Here is a 20,638-nt window from a genome sequence, read left to right on the forward strand (position 1 = left end):
TAATTTTTTTAGATGAGATCCTGTTCTAGGCAGTGTAGTTGTTGTTGTGAAGGTAATGTTGAGGTAATATTAATTTTTTTAGATGAGATCCTGTTCTTGGTGTCGTTGTCGTTGTGAAGGTAATGTTGAGGTAATGTGCAGTAGTGTTATCACGGTTATAGAAATGCACAAATAATTAATTTGATCTGTAGTATACCCAATCACACCTTTATGACGAAAAAATTAACAACAAAACTGGAGAGTAAATAATCTAGCAGTTTTAAGTCTACCTAATTTTATAATAAAGATATCTCCCGCATCATCAAAAAATAATTTTTAATCGTGATTTACATGATTTGATCGCTGTTCCCGAATCCAGGCCGAAGTAACCGGAAATTGCAGCATCGAATGTAAGAAGAATTCTCCGTTCGCTTCTAGGCTTTGCCTATTCCATATTACCTGAATACAGAATCAAGTGATAATTTGTTTTTTTAATAAACATTTTACACCAAAGTTATTTTTTATGACAAAACGAAAGAAATATGATTTTTTTTTGACGAATGAAAACATTGTGGACCGCGTGATCTGATGTTGGGGGCGTGGCGTACGCCCTGCGTGACGTCTGTGATGATCTCATTCGTGTGAAGAAGAAGAAGATTAATTTTAAGAAGAAGAAGAAGAAGGAGCTAAAGAAACGCTCTTTTTCGACCAACGCCAGAGTAAATGTAATCGTATAATATATTTATCGAGAAAAAAATTAAGGGGATTAAAAAAAAAAATTATTGAGAGAAAAAGGAAGAAACTCCCGAGGCCCCGAATAAATCAGAAAACATGTTTGAAGTCTCAAAGGAGTGACGAATGATCATGAGATAATTGATGACGTAAATAGCGAGATCGTTGCTTGTGAAGCATTCCGGAGTAATTGTCGCTGCTGTTACCTCATTAAGGAATATTGTACGGGTCCGGAGTTCAGAGTCCAGAGTTTGTGGCCTGGTTGGTTGGTTGGTTCGTTGCGGCCAGTGCGGCGCGAACATCGACCTCTTCAGATCGAGGAGTTGTTGTCGTTACGAAGAACTTGAGGGGGATGAATGGAATTCATTGAATCCGGTTTGTTTCCACGACAACACGTTGATAACCGAGTGACGATGGCGTTTCATGAATAGCCGATGCCGATGGGTGTTCGAGGTGTTGTCATGTCGTCCACTTACGGATCCTCGCTTAGTTACGAGACTGTGGACGTCGTACATTGAATGATTGATGCTGTGTGGGGTACTTGAAGGGGGGGGGGAGGAGGGGGAGAGGGTGATTAGTGGGCCAAGTGAAGGGGCTCAAGAGCTCGGGATAGGCCTGATGAGTGATGTGTTTACTACTTACCAAGCAGCCAGCGAGCGCTTGCCAAGCCAGCCGTTCCATATCAACGGTTTTGAATAGAGTGCTTGCTTGGGTGCTTCAGTCACTTGGCGAGTGATCTACAACAAAGTTGGGAACTGAACACGACTCTGAAGTGAGATGGGAATTCGGTTTTAAAATTGAGGAGCAGATAGTGGAGAGCAGAGAGTCGAGAGTAGAGAGCAGAGAGCAGAGTGGAGACTTCAAGGCCATCTGAATGATCGGGTAGGGATGGGAAACCAGAGACACTAGCTGAAAATGCTGGTTGATGTGTGAAGCCAAGCAGTGTTTGACTTTGAACTTTGAACTTTGTCTTGCAACGCTTACCGACTCACTCGATTATTTATTTACTTATTTTTCTTTATGCTCAGCCGGTGTCAATCACCTAGCTACTTGTCGTGACTCATGAGTTTTTAGACTGCAGGTTTTGAACGTTTTTGTTCCTTGTGTCGCAGGTACTTAGCTGGGTATGCGTGCTTCCCTGGAGGTCATCGCCTCGTCCACTATTCGTCGACGAAAGCCTTGGCCGAGGATCCAGTGGCTCGGGCAGGTGAGTCATTGCTATGAAGAGTTTCTATCAATGACTGGACCCACATTGAGGTTCTTGACGTCTGATTTTCAAAAACTGTCCCCATTTCAATCCTCGTCACATGTGCAGAAAAAGGAGGGACTTTATCTGCTTGATTCGCAAACATTCAGTGAGTTGCTGCTTCCTTCTGGGCGGACTCGTCTGCGTGTTTCGAAGCTTAAGCCTCTCCTGCCAAGGGTTAGGCTCCTCGCGATTTCCAATGGAGGTGGGTATTTTCATACATTGATGAAGCGTGGAAGTAAAAAAATCGAGGCATGTGTGTAAAACAAAAGCTTCATGCCATGCGTGGAATGTAATCATAATCGGTGAATCATAGTAATTCATATAGTATGGTGTTGGCTTTTAACAGTTAAGATCTCAGGGTCTTGAGGTTGAATTCCTGTCATGCCGTTAAATAGCACCAGGTGGGTTGATTCAGCCTGTCATCCTTCTGAGGTTGGCAAAATAAGTACCTTGTTACTGTAAAACGAGGTACTGCATCGGCCACCCAGCTGCGCTCCCAGCGATGACGCAACCAGCAACTGCAGGCTCCATATCGTTACCCTCATAACAAAAGTGCCGGTCATTTTTTCCAGTTTTGAGAAAAACACAAAAAAACTGCAGCAATTCTTCATCAACGAATATTTATTCACTATTTCTTGTGAACAGAGTTGTTAATGGAAGCTAAATGAAACACAAATGTTGTTGCTCGTTATGATGATTACATCGTGGCTGAAGAAGACTTGGGCAGAAAATCTCAAAAACTGGAAAAAAATGACGGGCACTTTTGTTATGAGGGTGATGATATGAAATGATAACTAGAACTACGTTGTCGATGGCACACCATAGCATATTCCCGCACGCACTGTTTTGTCCCATTAACGCTCGGTGAAATTTTATCTTGCAAAATGGATTGACTATTCTTTTCTATCTGATGTGCTTTATGACCAAAGACTTACTATGTTTACTAAATCAGAAGTCATTGCAAGCATGTCAACATTTCATGAAACATTGATTTAACACTGTCCAGCAATATAGAACTGTGCACCCATTTAATCACAGGAATGAACTGTGTATAATATTAATTATAATTATTCATAATCAATAAGATAAATACAGTAAAACCTGTGACTGTTTGTCACTCATGGGGGCCACATATATAAGTTCTTCATAAAAGAATTTACCATGTACAATGGTAAATACACTTAAAAAAAAAATCAGCCCCATGACCCCACCCCCTCTGGCCCGGATCTGAGGGGTCATATCAAAAATCCGACAGTGTTGTGCACTTCCCCATACATACAGTGGGGAGAACAAGTATTTGATACACTGCCGATTTTGCAGGTTTTCCCACTTACAAAGCACGTAGAGGTCTGTAATTTTTATCATAGGTACATTTCAACTGTGAAAGACGGAATAGAAAACAAAAATCCTGAAAATCACATTGTATGATTTTTAAGTAATTAATTTGCATTTTATTGCATGAAATAAGTATTTGATACATGAGAAAAACAGAACTTAATATTTGGTACAGAAACCTTTTTTTGCAATTACAGAGATCAGACGTTTCGTGTAGTTCTTCACCAGGTTTGCACAGACTGCAGCAGGGATTTTGGCCCACTCCTCCATACAGATCTTCTCCAGATCCTTCAGGTTTCGGGGCTGTCACTGGGAAACACAGACTTTCAGCTCCCTCCAAAGATTTTCTATTGGGTTCAGGTCTGGAGACTGGCTAGGCCACTCCAGGACCTTGAGATGCTTCTTACGGAGCCACTCCTTGGTTGCCCTGGCTGTGTTTCGGCTTGTTGTTATGCTGGAAGACCCAGCCACGCCCCATCTTCAATGCTCTTGTTGAGGGAAGGAGGTTGTTGGCCAAGATCTTGCGATACATGGCCCCATCCATCCTCCCCTCAATATGGCGCAGTTGTCCTGTCCCCTTTGCAGAAAAGCATCCCCAAAGAATGATGTTTCCACCTCCATGCTTCACGGTTGGGATGGTGTTCTTGGGGTTGTACTCATCCTTCTTCTTCCTCCAAACACGGTGAGTGGAGTTTAAACCAAAAAGCTCTATTTTGGTCTCATCAGACCAAATGACCTTCTCCCATTCCTCCTCTGGATCATCCAGATGGTCATTGGCAAACTTCATACGGGCCTGGACATGCGCTGGCTTGAGCAGAGGGACCTTGCGTGAGCTGCAGGATTTTAATCCATGACGGCGTAGTGTGTTACTTATGGTTTTCTTTGATACTGTGGTCCCAGCTCTCTTCAGGTCATTGACCAGGTCCTGCCGTGTAGTTCTGGGCTGATCCCTCACCTTTCTCATGATCATTGAGGCTCCACGAGGTGAGATCTTGCATGGAGCCCCAGACCGAGGGAGATTGACTGTTATCTTGAACTTCTTCCATTTTCTAATAATTGTGCTAACAGTTGTTGCCTTCTCATCAAGCTGCTTGCCTATTGTCCTGTAGCCCATCCCAGCCTTGTGCAAGTCTACAATTTTGTCCCTGATGTCCTTAGACAGCTCTCTGGTCTTGCCCATTGTGGAGAGGTTGGAGTCTGATTGATTGAGTGTAGACAGCTGTCTTTTATGCAGATAACAAGTTCAAACAGGTGCAGTTAATAAGTGGAGAATGGGAAGGCTTCTTCAAGACAAAACTAACAGGTCTGTGAGAGCCGGAATTCTTCCTGGTTGATGGGTGATCAAATACTTATTTCATGCAATAAAATGCAAATTAATTATTTAAAAATCATACAATGTGATTTTCAGGATTTTTGTTTTAGATTCCGTCTATCACAGTTGAAGTGTACCTATGATAAAAATTACAGACCTCTCGGTGCTTTGTAAGTGGGAAAACCTGCAAAATCGGCAGTGTATCAAATACTTGTTCTCCCCACTGTATATCTACTGTGTCCCAAAGTTTCAAGTTCCTATCTCAAACTGTGTAGGAGGAGCTATTTTGACCCCCTATCCACGAAGCACCCCCTACCGCCCAAGCACCCTCTGATCATCATGTGTTTAAAAAAATATGTTGTTAAATGTATAACTCATGAATATGCTTGATTTAAAAAGCTATGACAATTTTTTTTAATTGACCCCCATGACCCCAACCCCTCTGGCCCGGCCCCTAGGGGTAATATCAAAAATCCGAAAGTGTTGTGCACTTCAGGTCAGGTCAGGTATGGGAGCATGTGCCAGAACAGTGCGTCGCTGCGTCCACTTTCTGCCGGTACTCCAGGGGCCTCCGTCTGGCCATCCCCCAGGCAGATGCCAGGCCCATCCCCATCTCCTTGAGATGATGGTGAACCTGCTGCAACCACGAGGCACGTGGTCAGCCCACTGGCCTCCTCCACTCACGAGACTCCCCCGCTGCGAGAATCTGGTGAGCAGGATCAGCGTCAGGAAAACGAGCCACATGTCCATACAGCCGCCGCTGACGCTCATGGACTATGCAGGTAACAAATCTCATTTGAGTCTCTCTCGCCAACTGCTCGCTGGACACAGAGTCCGACCAGTAATAGCCAAGGATTCTCTGAAGATACCTGGTACGAAAGGAATTAAGTCGCTGTCTCAGATTTTTGGTCAGTGACCAAGTCTCATATCCGTAAAGCAAGACTGGAAGCACCAAGGACCTGAAGACTCAGACTTTCCTCCTCCCACACAGGTAACGGCAGCGCCACACCCCATGATCCAGTGAATCCATGACTCCCCAGGCTCGACCCAGACGTCTATTGACCTCTGGCTCACAGCCAGCAGAGGCATGAATATCACTGCCAAGGTAAGTGAATCTCCCCGTGACCTCAACATCTGCGCCACAATCAGGTACAGACAAGATAGCAGCATCCAAGATGTCATTGAAAGCCTGGATCTTAATTTTGATCCAGGAAACCGTAATCCCAGCGGGTCCGACTCCTAATTCAGCATCTCGAGGGCGCCCAAAAGTATATGTAAAGTCTCTGAAAAGATGACTGCTTCATCTGCGAAATCAAGGTCAGAGATCTTGACATTTCCAAACGATGCACCGCAGCTTAATCTCTCCGACATCCTCCCTATAATCCATCCTCCCTAGAATATATGCTGGACATGAGACCACAGTGCACCCGCATGCCGAAAGTGGCGATAATCCATCGGGCAGTTTCGGAGGAGATACGTCCACAAAATATGGCTTAGCACATTAATATAATAATGAGTGAGGAAAGTGGAAAAACAAACAAACTATAATTTAAACTTTTGCGGCCTGTTCCAAGTCGAGCATTGTTGAGCAGGTGAAAAAACATGGTGGTTTCAGACCCCAGCGAGGTTACGCAGGAAACTCCTTTCGACCCCAGACAGCGAGGTGGCCGAGGCTCACCTGATGAAGGCTAAAATTAAATAAGGCCATTAATTATCTTCAAAAGGGATGTTTTAATTCACCCGAACATCCAATTGTCACTGTTGCACTTCCTTGGAGTTTTCTTCGTTTGCATGCAAAGTTTCAGGCTGTGAGGTTTTATAGTTTTGGAGTTGAGGACACACACACACACACACACACACACACACACACACACACACACACACACACACACACACACACACACACACACACACACACACACACACACACACACACACACACACACACACACACACACACACACACACACACACACACACACACACACACACACACACACTTATTAGGATTATGTATATGTATGTGTATATATATATCTGGCTTATGAGATCGCAGTAAATGTAATAACATGAAACATCATAAAGTTTGTAATCTTGTAAACTCCTGATAATTTACCACTGCATCATGTCACAAATAATACCATCACACTATGTAACAAAAAATGTAATTAGAATGTCATTGCTTACCTTTAAAGCAATCGGTTTCTTCCCAGTTTTGCTTGAAGAAAAATGCAGTATTATGTTGTCAAAATCAGTTTGTTGTACCAGTTCTGACTCAACTGCCATCAAAGACAAGGCATTCAGATTCTTTTGATGCATTGTTTATCTCGGCTCACTGCGCATGTCAGGCCAGGAATGGTGGGGAAACTCTGCGACAGTCACTCTGTGCTCGAGTGCAGCCGACTGCGCAGCAGAACCCCAAACGGTATCAAACCGACATCAGCACTGAAACACCCCGAACGGTAACTCGTAACTGGAAACACAATAGTACGGTGGTGCATCTGGTGTAGAACATTTAACAGCAAATATATTTTTCCTCGGTACAGACCCTGTATGCCTATGCGTTAGTCCACCACTGTCTATGGGTAAAACGGAAAGAACCCTCACCTCTCACCAGCATGCAGAGAATGTAGCTGGAAAAAATATCAGCTGGGGTCATTCTACTGTGGAGGCTCTGCAGCTATGACTGGAAAGCATACTTCACAACTAAGCACTCTTCCATACTTGCAGAGTTCTGTATATCTGTTTTGGGAAGGAGCACGCACAAAAAATGGATGTGCAGCTCAACTCTGCTCTGCGAGTGATCAGTGGCTGCCTATCATTGATACTAACTCACGACTTGCCTATATTGCCAAGCATCCCACCTCACCATGTACGATGTCAGGCTGCCTTTAAAGTAGCTGAGCAACCTGCACACACTCTGTATCACAGAATCCTAGGAGAATTGCCTGCCTCATGACTCAAGACATGCTAACCCTTCATCCAGCCAAACACAGGCAGGGCAGATAATGGTGTCTCCTCGGTGAGTGGAGAAGGAAACAGCCTGTTGATGGATTGCAACATTTGCTGCCAATCTATATCATGCTTACTGGTGACTGCCTCCCGTGCAAGGAGTTGTGCCGCCTGAACTGTCTTCGGATGGGTTTTGGGAGCTTTACTTCAACGCATGCATCCTGGCCGACACTGCAACTTGTGACTGCAGTGCGATACATACAGCGGATCACTTTACCGAGGTGTACCCCAAACCCCACCTTGATGGAGGATGGAATGCACTGCAACAGCTCATTGCCTGAGCCCAGGAGTGGCTGAGAACTTCTTATTTCACCAGCGAGTTCGCTCAGCACAAACCAAACCAAACCAAACCATACGAAGAAGAGAAGTGGTAGCTCAGAGATAGTGTTCTTACTTATTAGCTGATTAATATGGGTTTGATTTCTGGTGTGTACTACAAACTGTCATCATGGTATTTTGCAGGCATGTCTTTGCATCAGAGTATGCCGTGTTTTTTTTGGCAGCCTACATTTACTGGTGGGCATTAAATATCCTTCCAAAAAGGATATAAAGCATCCATGGCACCTTTAAAAAAGAGCAGGCCACTGTGTGCTGGTACCCTGGCCAATTTTCCACATTCCAGCCCTAATCTACAGCACTCTGGGATGGTTTGGTCTCCTGTTCAGGGTTGGCTTCCAGCCTTAGGAACTGCTTTGACAGAAGTAATGCTCTTGACACACAGTATAGTCATTGGTCATGGATGTCAATGAGTTTGCATTGTTGCAAAGCTTGCTCACACTTTATCAGTTTCCAACAGTTCTGTGTTTCCTCATGTGCAGGCTCCTGGCTTGTTGGTCTCCAAACAGATGGTGAACTCTTTCTTTGGCATAAGGACTCTGATTGCCTAAAGAGTATCCCTGCTGAATGCTGTGTCCAAGATTTGATCTCCATGGATTGCTCTGGAGGTTTGTATTGTAATTTTTTCCTCATTGGTCACATTTATTTATTTATTTTCTTGCAATTGAAGCCACTATCAATCCATGTTTATAATTTTGTATTTTGAGCATTGAAACTATTATTGGAAGTATCAAAAAAGGACAGATGTTTTGATGAATCATGATCTTGCGTGGATATTGTATGTTCTTCTGTCAACTCCCTCCTTGTGAACTCCCAAAATCTGGGTTTCCTCCTCAGCTCAACACATGTTATTTTATTTTCCTACCTGTAGAACTGTATTCCTGAGTCATTTAAATTCCACGTTTCCCTCCAGGGCTTCAAGTTGGCAATATACCGTCTCCAGCTTGGCAGGTCTTTTCCACCCTCCTTACTTGCAGGCTACTGGGTTTCCTTCCCTCTCCTTTCTCATCCCCCTATTCATTGATCATTTTTTGTTGCATGCCGATGTTGTCCCACAAACGGTCCTTGCCTTCTATCCTCTATCACCTCGTTCTTTCATGAGTTTATATTTTACACTGAATAAATAAACCTCTTTCAAATAACATAATATGCTATTTTTAATAATTTTAAATGTATGCTTTGGTTTCATGCCTGCTCAGAAATATTGTTCATCACTGGCTCCATCAAAAGTTATTCAAAGCATTTTAGGGGTGGGAGCACCTCTTGCAGTCATATGTCAACTTGTATCACCCACCTGAACTTTTTAAAGCACATATCAAATTGAACATATGGCAAATGTAAATACTGTCAGACCCCGCTATTCACAGATGATATGTTCCTTTGACCCATTAGACATGAGGGAAAGGTCTAACTGCACATATATTAATGAAATAACTGTCTGGGGATCACTGTATGATGGATGTCATTGCCTTGGAGGCATGCGGTTTTGAGAACCGCAATAATATTATAAACATGCATACGTATTGATTATGTGATCATACAAGTATTATACGTCAAGTCAGGCCAGGTATGGGAGCATGCGCCAGAGCAGCGCGTCGCTGCGTCCTTTCCGCCAGTACTCCAGGGGCCTCTGTCTGGCCATCCCCCAGGCAGATGCTTGGCCCATCCCTATCTCCTTGAGATGCTGATCAACCTGCTGCAACCACGAGGAACGTGGTCGGCCCATCGGCCTCCTCCACTCACGAGACTCCCTCGCTGAGAGAATCTGGTGAGCAGGAAAGCGAGCCACATGTCCAAACAGCCGCAGCGGACGCTCACGGACTATGCAGGGAACAAATCTCATTTGAGTCTCGGCAACCGCTCGTTGGACACAAAGTCCGACCAGCGATAGCCAAGCATTCTCCGAAGAGACCTGGTACCAAAAGAATTAAGTCTCCGTCTCATATCCTTGGTCAGAGTCCAAGTCTCACATCCATAGAGCAAGACTGGAAGCACCAAGGACCTGAACTCAGACTTTCGTGCTCCCGCACAGGTACCGGCAGTGCCACACCCAATTATCCAGTGAATCCATGACTCCCCAGGCCCGACCCAGACGTCGATTGACCTCTGACTCACAGCCAGCAGAGACATGAATATCACTGCCAAGGTAAGTGAATCTCTCCATGACCTCAACATCCTCACCACAAACAGGCACAGACAGCACAGCAGCATTCAAGATGTCATTGAAAGCCTGGAACTTAGTTTTGACCCAGGAAACCCGTAATCCCAGTGGCTCCGACTCCTCATTCAGCATCTCGAGGGCCCCCAAAAGGATATCTAAAGTCTCCGCAAAGATGACTGCATCATCTGCGAAATCAAGGTCAGAGATCTTGACATTTCCAAACGATGCTCCACAGCTTGATCTCTCCGACATCCTCCCAAGAATCCAGTCCATACAAGTGCTGAAAAGTGAGGGGGCCAGTACACACCCCTGACAAACTCCAGTAACAACTGGAAATAAGTCCGAGATGGTACCACCACATCTCACAGCACTGTCAGTACCAGAGTATAGTTCAGACATCAGATCGATCAGTTTTGGTGGCACCCCACAAAGACCAAAAATCCTCCAGAGGGCATCCCGATTCACTGAATCAAACGCTTTACACAGATCAACATAGGCTGTAAGCAGCCCCTGCCAAAACCCTCGTCTGCGTTCGGTGAGGATCCGAAGGGCAAGGATACGGTCAATCGTTGACCTCTTTGGTGTAAAGCCTGACTGCTTTGGACGCTGGTGCTCAAGCAGATTGTGGCGAACCCTATCAAGAATTATCCGAGCAACGACCTTGCCCGGCACTGAGAGCAGCGTCACCCCTCGGTAGTTGTTGCAGTCTTGGCGATCACCCTTACCTTTCCAGAGAGGGACAAAAGGCCCCTCTTCCAGTCAGTTGGGATGATGCCTGTGTTCTAGGCAGAGCACAGAACTGCATGCAACGACACGAGTGCAGCATTTCCACCAGCCTTGAGAAGTTCAGCATGGATGCCACAGATCCCTGGAGCTTTACCCCATTTCAACCGGTTCACCGCAGCCTGTGTTTCCACAAGCGAAGGTGGACCACAGTTGATTGGAGGGTCAGCAACAAGGATTATAACACCCCTGACCATCCAACTCGACAGCTGGCGGATCAGCCTGGTACAACCGCTCAAAGTAACCGGCCCAGCGGGCCTTCACTTCGGACTTCTCTGTCAAGAGTCTACCACCCTCTGCTCAAACTGCAGTACACCGAGGGATGGGCTTGGATGAACGCAATGTGCGAATTCCCCTGTAAGCAGGACGAGAATCACTTGACCACAGGTGATGCTCTACCCCCTCACAGATTCCTCGCACATAGGCCTCCTTGTCCACCCTTGGTGCACGTCCAGTTTTATGCCTCAGCTCCCTGAACAGCTCAGCTCTGCCATTCAGCCTGGCCCTGCGACTCCAGTTAATGGTATCCAGTGTCCTTTGTATTAGACATCTAATAGTAGCCAGTATTATACGTGACATATTCTATACACATATATTTATGTCATATGACGCACGCACGCACGCACGCGCGCGCGCGCACAGTCTTTTCTCGCAACATCCATTATTTAAAGAAAGATGTGGGGATGGTTTCACATTTTCATTTCTTGTGAGTATCCTTACCTTTGCATACTTTTTGTGTGACATCCCTACATCCTTTTGCAGTTTAAAAATGTTTGCAAAATTTAATTTTCCAATGTTTCCATTTACAGATCCCACACTCATTCTTTGTGTCGCTGATGACGCTCGGCGAGTCTTGCTGTGGAATTTGCTTGGCTATCTGTTGCTGTGGGAACTGGAGGACAGTCAGCCACTCTTGACTATTACCACACAGTCCCCACATGGAAGTTGGTCACGCTTTGAACCAGACCGAGGGCATCCACGACCTGGCATGGAAAATTTTGAGACTGCATCTGACGCAGTATTTTTTATGAACGAGGTAATTGCATTACTAACTCTGAAAAGTCGGGCGTTCTTTCAGTCACAGTGCCGATGAACACCTAAGTTCTGGATTCTGATACAAAATTTTGTTTTCTTTGATCACAATACATCTAATTACAATGGTGCTTTTTTACCATTATATTTAATGTTGCTGATGTTCCTTTTTGTTGACAGTGATTGTAATGTGATTCTGTGCTGCAGGTGCTTGGAGACTGTGGTCTTTGTTCATTTGTATTTAACGTTGGATCAATATTAACCATCACAAGCCTCTTGTTAAGGTGGAGCAATGGGACACGATCCAATTCCAGGTAAGGTGGTATTGGGAGTATTCTTTGCATGTTTTCATTTGTTTTAGAAAGCTTAAAGGTGTGGAAATTACCATATGTTACATTCTGGTTGGTCTTTTCATGTGGCATGTCTTGTGAGGGTGTTGATTTTAATGGCAGGGTGTTCACACATCAATTTTTTATATATTTTTTTTCACTCAAATGTTATTTGTTTATCTATGGGATTCATCAGTTGCAGGCAAATGCACTTGTATAAATGGCATGCTTTTCATTGGAAGTGAAAATCTTGGAAGATAGTTATAATCTAATCATGACCTTGAGGTTAAACTTGCTGCTTAGATTAGACTTGGTTAATACTACAAATGGTAAATAGTCCAGGCTCTGTGGTTTTGTGACGCTATGGTTGGAGCATCCACCTGGAGTGTGGGAGGTTGATGATTCCATTCTGACCCAAGCTAAATCTTACCAAAATAATTAAAAAATTTTCAAAGGTCAACGAACGGCTCTTTAAAAAGAACTAAAAACTTGACACTTAACGTTTAGAGGATAGAGCATGGATACATGTTGTTGGAGGGAGGATTAGATTTCTCTTAAAAAAAATAAAAATAAGAAGCCCTGCTGATTGCAGAAAGAAGAACGATGCCACTTGATGGTGTTGCTGGCACCCAGAGAAGTTGCTTCCCCCAGGATCAACTGCTGTGTTTGTCTCAGGCTGCACAAGCAAAGTCTTGTGTTTTCCTGTGTCTGTCTGAATCTGTGCATGACTTTTGACCCTTGAGAGAACAACATTAAAAAAAAATAAAATAAACCAATGTCACCCGAAGGGTGACCCGTATCTTGCCAAAAGGTCACACTGAGGTTTACAGAGTTGCTATCCACCAGGAGCGACTCCTTGAGGAATATCTGCCGACGAGAGATTCCGATGAGAATCGTTCTAGAGAGGAACCATGAAAAATATGTTTGCTTCACAACATCACCAAATGACGTCGTAATGTCTCAAGCTTGACATATCTAGAAAGCACTCATCGAGGTGTTCAATTTGAGGTACTACATGATATGGTTCCTAAAACTTGAAAATTTGACCTTGGGGTCAAATATGTTTGACCTCAGGCGCTAACCATGAAGGTCAAGGCCAATCGCCACCAAAAATTAATCAGCTGAGCGCCAGACCATGAACTATATTCCCATGAAGTTTGAAGACGATCCGATCAAAATTACTCAAAAAATAAGGGTTTCGTCGACTCCCCTGATTTGTGACAGTGACCTTGACCTTCAAAATTTTATGCGCTGAAAGGGACCTCTATAGGCCTCTGATATGCGAAGTTACAAAAATTTCCAATGATAACTGTGCTCTGCAGAATTTTTTTATACGTGATTACAGACAAAATAAAAAAACATACAAGCTGACTAACATATCTTGCAAAAACTTTGTTTTGGCAAGATAATCCTTTTGCTTATTGCTGAACAGTCTTGTCTTAAATTATGAAATGAGGCAGCAGGGCAACAAATGGCAGAATGAAGGAACAGAAAAAGAGTCAGGGAAGGAAATGCAGCAACAGATTTACCGTATTTTCACGCAAATAAGCTACCCCCTGATATACCCCACACTTGTGGAAAAAGTTATCCCGGAAAATTTCAAGCACGTATACTCCACAGGCCAGCTTTCCTCTCCACATGACCGGGAGATATGCACTCTCCATATTTCCAGCAGCCGACACGGCTTTGTTAAAGGCCAACGGACAGCTCTTTTAAAATACAACTGCGGTAAATAACCAATTGACATTAAAATGAGTATCTTGAGAGGGGGGGTACGTTTTTCTGTACCAATGTGTTAAAAACCATCGTGGTTTCTGGTACCGATGCAACTGGAAACCACGCTCATCCGTTAGAAATGTATAAATACCTTGAAATTTTTTTGAATCTTACTGTTGAATGCTGTTGAATGTTTTACTGTTGAATTTTACATCATTCCATGAAATCTTCCATACCATTGCAAGCCCCTGCTGTACATTGTCAGGGTTGTGTTCATTACCAAGTTTCTTTGTGAGCGCATAGTTGTACCCGTTTTCTACCAATTTTCTTCCCTTCACCTTAATGTATGAACTTAACAAACCCTTTTTTGCCCTTAAATTGAAGTAACAACATTATTATATGGTCCTCAGCAACAAGGGCTTCTGGAAACATTGGAGCACTCTTCGACAACCATTGTGTCAGCTCACTCCGGCCTGCATAACCATGACTACAATTGGGTCATATGTGACTCGACTTTCCCCTGATGGTCTTGTTCTTGCTGTCGCAATTAACCAGAGGAACCCACAGGTATCAATCCAGTGGATTATCACCTTCAATTATAAGGCTTCCACGTCGGTATCACTGGAAGACTATTCTTGCTGGAATAAAAACAATTATGATTACTCTTGTGATTGTTATGCTGGATTTTGTATGTTGCTGCACTGATAAACCCAATAAACTTAGTTTTTCAGGGTTGTTCCAAGTTGTGATATTGAGTGTATATCCTCCAACAAAGCTGATTGGTCTATGTCCACCAATAAAGGCTTGATGACAATCTTGGATTTATGGGGGGTTTTTTTTTTCTTTAAAAAAGTAAAATAAAATGCAGATCCTATATGAGCTGAAATCATCAATTCAAAATTTCAAGAACATCATCGATGGAGTAGGGCACCCGTTTGACAAGAACTTGCTCCATGAAACTAATATGGCTGACATTGGCCAATCAAATTGTACTATCTTTTTTTCTTTGTCCTAAATGAACAAAAAAAATCTGCATGCGTTTGTTTGTTAAAATTCAACTTCCAGCTTGGTTGCAGTCTTTGAAAGGCACATAGCATAACAGAGCAGAACTCGAACGGCACTTGGTAGAGCTCATACCCAGGCAGAACAGTTTTAGTTTTGTATCCCACTGATGGGCTGGACCTTAACCAAAATCTAATCAGCTTGTTCTCGTCACCTATCCAATTCATCAACCAAGTTTTGTCATAACCCGTACACAACTTTATGAAATATCATGATATATATGTACTGTATATACTGTGTGTGTATGTGTATATATATATATATATATATATATATATATATATATATATATATATATATATATATATATATATATATATATGTGTGTGTGTATACTGTGTATGTATGTATATATAATATGTGTGTACGGTGCTTACAAATATTTGACCTTTCGAGATATTCATTTCATTGTAATATCTTTGGATACATTATTAACTGGTCATAAAGCCCTACTTCACACAATGGCCCCATTCACATCGCACCAGCTTCCAGCAAAATGCCAGCATTTTTCCACCAATTTGCTGGCATCGCTTTGATTTGAATGGAAGCTAAAACCAATCTTGACCTTGTCAAGAATGTGATTGGGATATCCTTGAGCTACACATTGGAAAATGCTGGTATTTCAATGCCAACATTTCTTGTGTGACAATGGCTTAAATGTTGCCAGCAGCTCCATTCTAAAATAAACAGTGCCATTGCAAATATCTTCATTTTATAATTTAACAATCAACAAAACTTCTGAATTGGTCTCAAGTCATTTGACGATCCTGCATAATTTACCAGTACAGTTTTTGGTTTCTTTTTTTTTTTTTTAAATAAACGAAACTTTCTGAATAATTTTCTCAGTTATTGATTTGATCCACAAAAACGCAGCCTGTGCTTAACCTCTTCCCATGTGTATATATTCACATTTTGATTATGCTTGTCCTTATTTGTACATGATGAAATTAATTTCATTCAGTAGGTCAGCACTGAATCGGCTTTTGAATATTGTATTGATGTTACTGGTAGTAAACTACTGCATTTGACCTAACCAATGCTTTAAGCTTAACGTCAGTTTTTCGTGAAGTCCGGATTTATACATTTTCAGTTTTGTTTCCACTCTATAAACTGTTCATTGACATTTTAGACAAATGTTAAACATGACGGCCATTTTTTCCCCTTGACATATGTTTGCCAGGCAACTCAGCTGTTGTTTGTGTCTTTACTGCGTGGAGTAGCAGTAAGCAGTCATCTCCGTGGTTGTGGATGCAAGCTATTATCACCTCCATCAAAGTTCATCACGTGAGTTTCCTTGTCCTAACCTGGAAATGGGGTGTTGGAGGCCTTGGATCATTCCTGTCATATCATGTTGTTGCAGGCCAAATTTTGGTGCAACAGTACTAATACTAGAAATTAGTACGAAAGTAACATTGTTGCAGCAGTTTCATTCTCAAGGATATACTGTTTATGCTTCCTCTTCCTCTTGCTTTTTATGCAGCACATGGCTGTGGGTACATCTTTGGGTGGCAATGCAGTTGTGCTGCTGATGCAATGCCCCCAGTCAGTTTGAGAATTTGGAATTTGGCCAGGGTGCCAGCGATAGCTCGTTTACTCCTCCAGAAGGACACCATTTGATCTTTAACGCCCACCAACTCATGCTGGCAGACAGGACGCCCAGTTTAACGTCCATCCAAGGGAGGGCACACACACACTGATACCTCACCCTTCTTGTGAAAGAACAGGATGACAGTTTATTGCTTGTTCACGCTTCAAACCCAGACTAAACAGCTCAGGGATGAATGTGCATACCTCGAGGTTATCCTGCCTACTGCTGTTTTCTCGAGTCTCGTGAGACAACATTGATGGCATGTGGGAAGTGAGAACGATACACTCTTATTCCATAATATCTTCCCATATTTCATTGGCATAAAAATATAACCAATCACAAGTGAAGAGAAGTTAATTTTCTGCTGACCCACAATTACCTATTCCAGTGAAATGTACTTGGTGATCCTCGATGTTTAAAATTTATTGCATGCAGACAAATGATGAGTTTGTCATCCACTATATAAAATGTGGCTTTAGGAGGCTTCAGGAGGCTGTGTTCCACCAACTAAACTCCAATTGCATTTAATATAATTTTATTTTATTTTTTTAGTCTGGTAGTTAGGAGCATAGGATTTGTGGATACCTGTGGGTTCCTCTGGTTAATTGCGACAGCAAGAACAAGACCATCAGAAGCATAGTTAGTGTATACCCCGGTTAAAATAGGTGTACCATATCCGTGTCGTAAGAGGCGACCAGGTTTGCGTCAGGAAGGGCATCCGGCGTAAAACATGTGCCAAATCACTATGCGGATCATACGGATGATCCGCTGTGGCGACCCCTAACGGGAGCAGCCGAAAGAAGAAGAAGAAGAAGAAGAGTTAGGAGCATAGGATATTGCTTTGAGAAGGCTTTCAAAAGCTTCATTGTGATTTTCCCAGTAGTTTTGAGTTTCAAGACATGTGGTCAGTTGTGACTTAGGTAACAGAAATGCCTCATGTTATGTAGTGTTTGTAACATTTCCTGAAATCGACCTGTTATATAGCCCCTGACATAGAAACATGATACAAATTTTATTTTGAAAAACACATGCCATTGTCTGCATGATGTATGTGGATTGGCCTCTCCAGCTTCCATTGTTTGGCTTCAAAATTCAGCAATTGTATTATACATGCATTAACTTTGTCATCATGAAAATTTTGCTCTGCAAGTATGCTGGAATTGCATAAGCATAGAATGAGTTTCTAATGGGTGTGACATTATGGCTAATGTGGATGTGTTGTGTTTTGTAGTGAGCAAAATTCTACTTTTTCACATGGCATGAGAATGAATATTCATTTATCTTTGCAATAACCATGCAATTGAAAGCAGTCTTGATGTGAATGAACATCAACAAAATTTATGGATGTTCCTGAAAACCCTGACAAAGCATAGGTACATCAACTTGGTGTTTTATTAATGATATATGTAGGTCATACTGGGTTGGTGATGTGGTGTGGAGTTGTGATGGTGTGCTGTTGGCATGCATGCTACGCCGTGGTGCACTTCTCTTGCTATCTCGTCTTGGAGAGCCTCTCATACTTACTACGCATGGCTGTTCCGTGGAGTTTGGACCTGCAGAGTTCTTGCCACTACATCCGCTTGTGACCTTCAGGTGAGCTTCATCTTTGACAATGCAATAATATAATCTGTGATTGTTTAAATTTGGCTCTTCAAATCTTCCACTACCACCTTTCCTTATGGAAAACATTGCTGCAGTAAAACATCAAAAGTCAAACCTGATAACAGGACTTTGCTCTTTTTTTTGTGCTTGCAGTGGTGATGGAGCCATTGAAGAAAGTAGTTTGGAATATGAATCTGTGGGGATTGGTTGTGAAGCTTTGCAACAACGCTTCTCTGTGTCCTGGCATCCTCAAAAACCTTTCTTAATAGCCTCTGATGGGTTCTCCCTGACCATACTTCGTCTGGGGCCTGAGCTCCAACCTCGTGGTCTGGTCTCTAATGTTATCTCTGAGGCTTGTGACTGTCTTTTGAATCTTGAGGTTGGTATTTTCACATAGAATGGGAAGAATGAGTTTCATTACTTTGCTGGTGTTGAATGACTGGATGCAAACCAAACCAGAGTTGGTCAGACATTAAAAAAAAAATTAACGAAAACTTAGTGGAAGTTTAATGATGACTATTATACTTTTGAAATTTTCAACACTTGTGCATGGATGGACATAACCAAAAGATACTACGATGTACAGTTCCGTATTTTCTGCTGTATAAACTGCAGCCATGTATTAACCGCACCCTTGTTTTTCACACTCAAAATAAATGAACATATTGATCATTTTATTTTATGATCTAGATCTAAATACGTTTGTACATTAACTTTATACGGAACAAAGTGACGGAGGTATCAACTGTCGAATTTCGTGTAGCAGTCGTATTCTCATTTTCAAGAAGTTGAAGAGAGAGGAGATAATACCAAGAAGTTTTATTTTTATTTTTTAAATATTATAAAGAGGACTTTTTTGTTCCTAGAAAAAGGAATAAAAGTGATTCATACCGGTATCATACATATTTCTTGTAGATTTGTGAATCTGCAGGCTTATGTTGGTCTGAAAGTGGTGGGGAGAGGTGGGGTAGTGAGGTGTAATGTGTCGTGAGAGGTGCAGTGTAAGCCCTAGAGGAAAGGTGTGATATGCATGGCAGTACCTCGCTCAGATGGGTCAAGTGGGTAATTGTTCATTGCTCTCTTTATGGCTCTTTGTGCTTCTCAAGTAGACAAATGAGAAGGTAGAAACAGAACGGAAAGATAGTGTATGTCAGTGTGTAAGGCCGCTGCACCCAAGGATCTTCTATGCCTGTCAACATGTAAAGATTCATCCTGGCAAAGCCTATCCTGCTCTCCGTTCCTCAGATGTAAGGCAGTCTGACAAGCTCTTGTGGCAAGCTTGTAAGCAGGCTTCCTCTGTTCCTCAGATGCAAGCGGCCATGATCCAGCGAACGCACCATCCTTTTATGGGGTTCAGGAGCAAAGGTCATTCCAGTGCCCTCTGATCCTTGCTTATCACGTTCTTATTGGTGTGTTTGCAATGCCGTCAACTGAGCAACCCCACCCACTCTCAATGTGGCCTTGTAGCTCTCCACGCAGTCAAGCAGCTTTCCCTTACTGGCAGTGCAGAACTGGTGCAGTGTGATTCACGCACCCAATGCAGGTTTAGTGCTAAAATGGCTTTGAATGTGTGTTTTGTAAAGAAATGTAATGCGTGGATGTTGTCACATGTGCATGGTTGCATTGTGGAAATGTGCGGGGGAAGAGAGGGTTTCGAGGGATGGGGAAAGGAATTAAAGTGTATCGAATGCTGTCTGTCTGTCCGTCCATCCATCTGCTGTGAAATTTCAGCCGGCATGGCCCAGCGGTTTGGTTGGAGAAGTTGGAGAAGTTGAAATGGGAGACAAACTTCTGCTTCTGACTGGTAATGGGGATTGCAAAGCTCGTTCCGGTCAGGTCTGTTCAGGTATGGGAGCATGTGCCGGAGCAATGCGTCGCTGCGTCCACTTTCTGCAGGTACTCCATGGGCCTCCGTCTGGCCATTCCCCAGGCAGATACCTGGTGCATCCCCATCTCCTTGAGACGTCGATCAGCCTGATGCAATCACGAGGCACGAGGTTGGCCCATTAGCCTCCTCCTAAGCCAAGAGAATCTGGTGAGCAGGATCAGCATCATGAAAACGAGCCACATGTCCATACAGCTGCAGCTGATGCTCTCGGACGATGCAGGTAACAAATCTCATTTGAGTCTCTCTCAGCCACCACTCGTTGGACACAAAGTCTGACCAGCGATAGCCAGAGCTTCTCAGAAGAGACCTGCTACCAAAGGAATTGTCTCCGTCTCGGATCCTTGGTCAGAGTCCAAGTCTCACATCCATAGAGCAAGACTGGAAGCAACAAAGACCTCAAGACTTGGACTTTCGTCCTCCCACACAGGTACCGGCAGCACCACACCCCATGATCCAGTGAATAATGACTCCCCAGGCCCGAACCAGACGTCCATTGACCTGTGGGTCACAGCCAGCAGAGAC

At 43.2% G+C, this 20,638-nt stretch overlaps 1 protein-coding gene across 10 annotated transcripts in view; it reads left to right on the forward strand.

The window, feature by feature from the left end:
• The first annotated feature begins 732 nt into the window (after positions 1-732).
• The window catches only part of CPLANE1 (ciliogenesis and planar polarity effector complex subunit 1), a 286,624-nt gene continuing 266,718 nt past the window's right edge, over positions 733-20,638 (forward strand). For 6 of the 10 annotated variants that reach the window (XM_085871005.1, XM_085871010.1, XM_085871008.1 and 3 more), the window contains exons 1-10: positions 764-1,086; positions 1,824-1,918; positions 2,027-2,162; positions 8,438-8,563; positions 11,709-11,935; positions 12,139-12,245; positions 14,387-14,543; positions 16,219-16,322; positions 18,037-18,219; positions 18,382-18,607. In XM_085871005.1, coding sequence (XP_085727131.1) covers positions 1,838-1,918; positions 2,027-2,162; positions 8,438-8,563; positions 11,709-11,935; positions 12,139-12,245; positions 14,387-14,543; positions 16,219-16,322; positions 18,037-18,219; positions 18,382-18,607 — 1,347 coding nt within the window. In that variant the 5' untranslated portion in view covers positions 764-1,086; positions 1,824-1,837. Of the gene's footprint in view, positions 1,087-1,575; positions 1,594-1,823; positions 1,919-2,026; positions 2,163-8,437; positions 8,564-11,708; positions 11,936-12,138; positions 12,246-14,386; positions 14,544-16,218; positions 16,323-18,036; positions 18,220-18,381; positions 18,608-20,638 lie in introns of those variants that run through there. The other 4 variants (XR_015055411.1, XM_085871012.1, XM_085871011.1 and 1 more) reach the window with 4 other exon arrangements.

This window comes from Eptatretus burgeri, chromosome 2, assembly GCF_056783735.1.
Source record: "Eptatretus burgeri isolate ZD-2024b chromosome 2, Ebu_testis_v1, whole genome shotgun sequence".
In the NCBI taxonomy this organism is placed as follows: domain Eukaryota; kingdom Metazoa; phylum Chordata; class Myxini; order Myxiniformes; family Myxinidae; genus Eptatretus; species Eptatretus burgeri.